This window comes from Aplysia californica, unplaced genomic scaffold (genome assembly GCF_000002075.1).
Source record: "Aplysia californica isolate F4 #8 unplaced genomic scaffold, AplCal3.0 scaffold00132, whole genome shotgun sequence".
Lineage (NCBI taxonomy): Eukaryota > Metazoa > Mollusca > Gastropoda > Aplysiida > Aplysiidae > Aplysia > Aplysia californica.
The window spans coordinates 608,230-615,978 of record NW_004797402.1 but is presented as its reverse complement, the minus strand read 5'-3'; the positions used below and the strand labels follow the sequence as shown (position 1 = coordinate 615,978).

General features: G+C 39.5%; 1 protein-coding gene across 1 annotated transcript in view; it reads left to right on the top strand.

Moving 5' to 3' along the window:
- LOC101845767 overlaps positions 1-7,749 on the top strand; it is a gene marked incomplete in the record, with an annotated part of 39,874 nt that overhangs the window by 26,731 nt on the left and 5,394 nt on the right. The window contains 4 exon segments of the mRNA XM_005096589.3: positions 8-52; positions 1,027-1,192; positions 3,288-3,416; positions 6,346-6,482. Coding sequence (XP_005096646.2) covers positions 8-52; positions 1,027-1,192; positions 3,288-3,416; positions 6,346-6,482 — 477 coding nt within the window.

Genomic DNA, 7,749 nt, shown 5'->3' with positions numbered 1-7,749 from the left:
TCCCCAGCCTATCGGCTTACTGAACGACGGAAACCTGTGGTACACCTCTCTGGTAATAAATATATTCTCTCTCCCGTCTCATTCTTATTAAGAATAATAATATAATAATAAATGAATTTATAACGCGCCAGAATCCACAAAAAAGTTCTCGCTTACAACACACGCACGCACGCACGCACGCACGCGCGCACGCACGCACACACACACACACACACACACACACACACACACACACACACCCCCCACAAAAGCTCTAAAGCTTGATACCACTACGACATGCATAAATGAACAAAAACAACAAAAACAAACAGAGATTGCAAGAAATTATAGAAAAAGAGCTTGGTCAAAAGTTTATGAAGAAAATTTTTTAATATAGCCTCAGTTATTGTGTGAAAATAATTATGATTAAGTTGAGTAAAATAGATACAAACTGCTGCGCGAAGTATGGGTGACAGTGATTTGTCTGTCAAAGAGATATTTGAGGATAAATTGCGCCATGAATTTTGGACCGCACTATAGGTTTAATTTCTAGTGTGTGCTTATTTAAATAGTGTGTAAATAGTAAAATGTAACTTGACGGAAGTAAGTTTCCTTTTCACCAGAACAGGGTTCAGTATCTTTGGTAGGTTGAAAGACTTTTTGTTTCTCGTAGAACTGGGACTGGGTAGCTCGTGTAGATTCATTTTATGATATGCTCATAACTGTGCCTGAACTACAACAGGGAACTGCTGCTTTTTCTTTCCTAATCCGTACTATCGTCATTTTCCTCTACTTTTTTGTATGTTTGTCACACTCTTGTGACTCGCTCTTTCCGGGGTGCATTGATAGTCGAAGCAGACTTTGTGCTGTTGAAGCTAGAGAGGTGAGCAGTCTAAGTCTGATTCCCTGTAAGGACTTCTCTGTTGACATCCACCCCTTGGGGCTCGTATGGCCTCATGCAGTTGCGAGCGCCGTAAAACTTCTACTAAAACACAAAAACAAGCAGACTCATTTTATCGATTCTTTTTCTTTTCCCGCCATCAACAGGTCCCGTTAGGAGAAAAAGAAACGTTAGACTGGCAGCTGAAGCTGTACTCCAAGCTGCGAGACTTGAGGCATGACAACTTTGTCAAGTTGCTGTGGGTGGCCTCCATGGAGAACTCCGAGGACTCTGATGATCTGGGAATTCTTGTGTGCTCCAGATTTGTTGTGGGTGAGTCACCGCTAGAGTTCATCTACATTGCTTTTTTTTTTTTTCTTTTCCAGTAGGGTTATGTAGGAGGGCTCAGGCGGTCAGAGTTCATCGGGTTAAGAGTGTCCAGGAAAGAAGGTAAAAAAATTAGCTGAAAGATCCTTCGTGGGTGGTTGGCGAGTGCTCTGGTGTGATTTGCTTCTTCTTTCCGATCAAACATCTATCGTCCTTATCTCCCCTTCTTCTTTTTTATGTTTGTTACTCTCTTGTAACACCTCTAATCTTCTGGCGCTCATATCACCTTATGCGGTTGCGAGCGCCATAAAACCTCTACTAAAACTAAAACTAAAGATCCTTCGCCCATCTTGCTCCATCCACTTTGAACATCCTCTCGTAACTCCTGAAACATGACTTAGGGGTCTAATTTTAAGACGTATTTTAAGACACATAATTTGATGAAATTTTAAAATCAGTAGCTTCATTTTCAGTACAATATTCTGTAAGTGACTGTGTATCTATTCATTGTATTTTTTGTCAACCTCAGATCGCAATGTGTATGTTAGACTATGTATTTACCCCCCCGGGGCAGGGCCACTGACTGAAGTGTCTTTAGGCCATTCCCAAAGGGGGGACATTTCTCGTTCAAGCATAGTAGAATTGTAAATGGGCTGACTCATGTCACGCTCATAACTATGTCTGATCTACAACAGGGAACTGCTGCTTTTTCTTTCGTGATCCTTACTATTGTCATTTTCCTCTACTTCTTTTGAATGTTTATCACTCTCTTGTGACCTGCTATTTCCGGGGTGCCTTGATAGTCGAAGCAGACCTTGTGCTGTTGAAACTAGAGAGGTGAGCAGTCTAAGTCTGATTCCCTGTAAGGACTTCTCTGTTGACTTCCACCCCTTGGCGCTCATATGACCTTATGCAGTTGTGAGCGCTGTAAAACCCTCTACTATAAAAAATAAAGACTGTATTTATATGGTTCACTATAATGATGTGTATGCATGCGTAAGTGATGATCGAGAAGATGTGTGTGTGTATGTGTGTGTGTGTGTGTGTGTGTGTGTCTGTGTGTGTAAGTGCGTGTGTGTGTGTGTGTGTGTGTGTGTGTGTGTGTGTGTGTGTGAGTGTGAGTGTGTGAGCACTTGTGCATGAGTAAATGTATGTGTGTGTTTGTGTGTATGTTTTCTGGGTGTGCATATATGAACAAATATGAATTTTTTCACAGTTATTGTCTTTGTACTTGGATTTGTGTAAAGTGCCCAGTGCTATGGACACACAGGAGGAGGTGCTGTAGAAATGATCAAAATTGTCATTATTGTGATTATGATAGGTAGCAGGGAAAAAAAAAAGTGTTTGAGACTTGGTAGATTTTTCAGATTTAATGTAAGTTCAGCGCTTTGCCCTGTAAAGGGCTTCGTCAGGAACATGTAAAAAAAAGTAATGGAAAATCTATTGACTACAAGCTATAGCAACAAAAGTGCGCGCATACACGTCATAATGTCAAAAGGTGCGATAAAAACAGATTGGGAAGACCAGAGAAAATTGAAGGCTAAGGCAAGAAGTGGTATGAACATAAAATAGTATGTACGTCAAATCATATATTTATATAACCATATGATTATTATTATTATCCTTATTAATATTATTTTTATTACTATTATTTTTATTTTTAATAATATTATGATTATTAGTTTTTATTTATAAAAAAATTATTATTAATATTATTATTTTAAAATATTTATTATTATTATTATTATTATTATTATTATTATTATTATTATTATTATTGCGGGTTGCTATTATTATTATAATATTATTTATTTATTGAACATTTTAAAAATATTATTATTATCATTATATTATTATTATTTATTAAATTTTTGAAAATATTATTATTATTTTTAAAAAAAATTATTATTTTTATTATTATTATTATTAATATTTTTATATTATTATTATCATTATTGTTATTACTATTATCATTGTTATAATGTTATTTATTTATTAAATTTCTAAAAATATTATTATTATTTTAAAATTATCATATTTATTATTATTATTTTTATTATTGTTATTATTATTATTATTATCAATAATATTCTTCTTCCAGGCCAGTCCTTGCATGAGTACGTCCAGTCTGAACCGTTCAGCGTGAGGAGTGCCACGTCGGTGCTGTTGCAGCTCAGCTCTGCCGCGCAGCACCTCCACACTCTGGGGATCGTCTACCTCAACTGGACCAGTAAGTGGTGGGACCGTTGGGTGGTCGGCGGGCGCTCTCGGGTGTCAAACAACTAGCGCTCGTATGACCTTATGCAGTTGCGAGCGCCGTAAAACCTCCACTAAAACTAAACTGTCCTTAACAGCTATCCTTGTGGATGGTTGGCGGGTGCTCTGGTGTTGTTTGCTCCTTTCTTTCCTATCAAACAAATATCGTCCTTATATCTCCTCCTTCTTTCTTTGTGTATGTTGCTCTCCTATAACACCTTTTGTCTTCGGCACTTATTTGACTTTATTGTGTTGCCAGTGCCGTAAAACTCTCACGAAAACTAAAACAACTATTGTCCTTAACATCTATCGTCCTTATGATATCTCCTCCTTCTTTTTTGTGTTTGTTGCTCTCTTGTAATATGTCTTGTTTAAATGGATGAATATGGTGTTGATCACAAAACTCAAAATGATCAACACCATATTCATCCCAACACTCACCTATCAATTCCAAACATGGACCACAAACAAGACATTAGAGCAAAGAATTACAACATGTGAAATGCGATGCCTTAGAAAAGCAGTAAACAGGACCAGGCGAGACAAAATTAGAAACTCTGTAATCCGAGAAATGGTTGGCACAAATGATGTCATGCTTCACATCCAACACCAAAGAATCAAATGGTTCGGACATCTCCTACGATTACCAACACACCATCCAGCACAACGTGCCTACATCCAAAAATTGGATGGTAACAAGGCTAGAGGGTGACCGCGAAAGACCTGGATAGATGGAGTCAGGGAAACATTAACCACCCACGGCATCCTCCCTGACCCAAGCTCTCCGGCTGGCGACAGAGAGACGTCTCTTTCTTCCCGCGACACCCAAAAGGGTATAAGTGGCGTATAAAAGTAAAAGTAAAGTAAAGCTCTCTTGTGACACCTTTTGTCTTTGGCACTTATACGACCTAATTAAGTTGCTAGTGCCGTGAAACTCCTTCTACAGGGATGCTGTTATGCCGTTATTTCCGTTTTCCCCCCGTTATTTTGGGCGTCGTCCGTTAGGAACTTTGTTTTATTGGTGAACTGATATGATGTTGTTTTGTTACATGTATTATTTTGTCGCATGCTAAATTGCCTAAATCTAGTCTACCCCCCGGGGCGGTGCCACTGACTGAAGTGTCTTTAGGCCATTCCCAAAGGGGGGACATTTCTCATTCTAATGCACAGTACAATTGTAAATGGGCTGATCCAACAATGTCATGCTCATAACTGTGCCTGAACTACAACAGGGAACTGCTGCTTTTTCTTTCCTAATCTTTGCTATCATCAATTTCCTCTACTTCTTTTGTATGTTTGTCACACTCTTGTGACCCGCTATTTCCGGGGTGCATTGATAGTCGAAGCTGATTTTATGCTGTTGAAGCTAGAGAGGTGAGCAGAGTAAGTCTGATTCCCTGTAAGGACTTTTCTCTCTACATCCACCCCTTGGTGCTCATATGACCTTATGCAAGTAGCGAACGCCGTAAAACCTCTACTACAATAATAAATCTAGTCTCGAAAAAAATGTTCAGTTATTTTTACAAAAATCCAGTGGCTTCCCTGTTTCTAAAACTAAACCATGTGAGACTGTTATTATGGAAGCAGCTCTCTTGTCCCAAGGCAGAAGGACATATAAGATAAGATAAGATAAGATAATACTTTATTATCCCAGAGGGACATTTTTCTGGGCTGTACAGGACCGTAAAAACACATGCAGGTATACATAAAAATGTTAATTATGTATTACTCTCGTTAGAAGTCACTAAGAAAAGAGAAGTAAAGCTGACAAAAGGTACACATCACATCAGATGAGTCGTCCAACCACACGCAGGAATTTATGTACAACACCTTTAGACTTATATAGGTGGGTGGTTGGTGGGTGGTCTGCTGCGGTTTGCTCTTTCTTTCCTATAAAAAAATCTGTCATCTCTATCTCCCCTCCTTCTTTTTTCTGTTTGTTACTCTCTTTTAACACCTCTAATCTTCAGCACTTATATGACCTTATTGTGTTCCAAGTGCCGCAAGACTCTTACTAAAACGAAAGAATTATATAGTCCGGACTTGCACTTCTCGGGACCAGTACCGGTCCCGGCGAGAAGTAGGTCAGCTTCCCGACCTTTGTGCTCGGGAAGAAAAAAATGGTTCCCGCTAGTGCTGGGCGGCAAGGTTCCCGGTTATTGAAAGCTTGGAATCGTAGGAATCGACTCCGAACCCTATTACTTACTTTCCAATTATGGGATTTCTTTCTGTGGTTACCTGGTAGCTCTGAACATCTTCAGGATTTAGGATAACCTTGATTTCGGAACGCTATGAAGCATCAATTTTTATTTTTTCCAAAATAAATTCTAAGAATATAAAAAAAAAGATTTCACTGATTAAAGTAACAGGCAAGGGCTTGTTTACGTAAAAAGGAGTCGGAACTTCTCTTTCGTAGCATTAGTCTTGGGAATCGGTTCACGACTAGATTCTTCGCCCAGCTCTAGTTCCCGCCCTTCTCTAGTTCTGTGGTCTGCTGGTGTAATGAATACACTTGTAAAGGTCATAGAGCTTGCTCCTGAGCGGGGATATGTACTATACAAATGCTTTTTGTTATTGTTATTATTATTTTATTATGTTTATTATTATCATCTTTATTATTATTGGTATTGTTATTATTATTTTTATTATTAATATAATAATTATAATTCTTCTTCTTCTTCTTCTTCTTCTCCTCCTCCTCCTCCTCCTCCTCCTCCTCCTCCTCCTCCTCCTCTTTTTCTTCTTCTTCTTCATCTTCTTCTCATTATTATAATTATTATTATTATGATTATGATTATTTTTGTTTTGTTTTGTTTATTATTATTATTAGTATTGTTATTAGTATTGTTATTGTTATTATTATGATGATGTTACCAAAGTAATGGCTGTGTGGTCCCCTCCAGGTTCCAACGTGCTGCTGTCAGAGACGACCCAGAGCCGGGTGTTACTCACCAACTTCTCCGCCTCGGTGCTCATGGAGGAGGAAGTGGACCTTGGTTATCTCCCCTGTGTCCTGCCCAAGCATCTGTCTCCCCCTGAGGTGAGCCCGATTTATGCCTGTTGGCAACTTAACCGAAGATAGTGGAACTAAAATAAAAGAAGCAACAGAAATGTGGTTTCTTAGGAGACTCTTGGAGAATTTCATGGAGGGACCCCCCCCCCCCCCCCCACACACACACACACACGCACACACACACACACACACACCAGGGCAGTGCTACTGACTGAAGTGTCTTTAGGCTATTCCTTAAAGGGGGGGATAGTAACATGTTCTTAAGCATGGTAGAATTGTAAAGGAGCTGATTTATCAATGTCATGCTCATACTGTGCCGGAACAACATAGGGGGTACTGCTGCTTTTACTTTCCTCATCCTTACTACCGTCATTTTTCCTGTACTTCTTTTGTATGTTGGTCACTCTCTTGTGAACTGCTATTTCCGGGGTGCCTTGATAGTCGAAGCAGACTTTGTGCTGTTGAGGCTAGAGAGGTGAGCAGAGTAAGTCTGATTCCCCGTTTGGACTTTTCTGTTGACATTCCCCCCTTGGTGCTCATATGACCTTATGCAGTTGTGAGCGCCGTAAAACCTTACTAAAACTAAACCAATAAAGGTGATGGGGAAACACCTGGATAAAATAATTGTTTTTGAGAGCGTCTGAGCGGAGAAATGAATGGAGAGCCATGATTGCCGATGTCTGTCTGAGATCTGGCACTGTATGATGGTGATGAGTATGTCCTTGAATGTGGCAATGTGCTTCTGTTTACGTCTTTCAGCTCCTGTCTGGATGTACTTTTCTTTACTCAAACAAAATGACCATGAATACATAGCTGCCCACTGTCCCAGGCCATCCGTATTTTGAACGGATTTTCTTGAAAAATCGCTGTTGTACCGTAAAAATACGGATTTTCACCGATGGTCCCGGAAAATAAAAACTTGGCAAGCATACTTCTAAAACAGAATAATTAGCCTTCTGTTGCTCAGGAAAATTACGAAAATTCGGGAGATTCCCGAAAAATTTGGGAGAGTTGGCAGTTTCGACAAAGTCAGCTGATACGCATGCGCGGCGCTCGGCTTCTTCATTCGTTGGAAAAGATGGTGTCAAAATGTCCGGCGATGAGTTCTAAGTCCGACTCTGGACCAAGTAAAGCAAAGAAACCGAAAAGGCAGCAAGTTTTTCTTGACAAATACAAGGTGTCCCTGATAATTACTCAATGTCCCTGATTTTGAGCAAGGCTGTCCCTGATAGCCACAGAGAGGGGTGGGCAGCTATGTGAATATATGGCAATGTGTTTCTCTTTACACAAACAA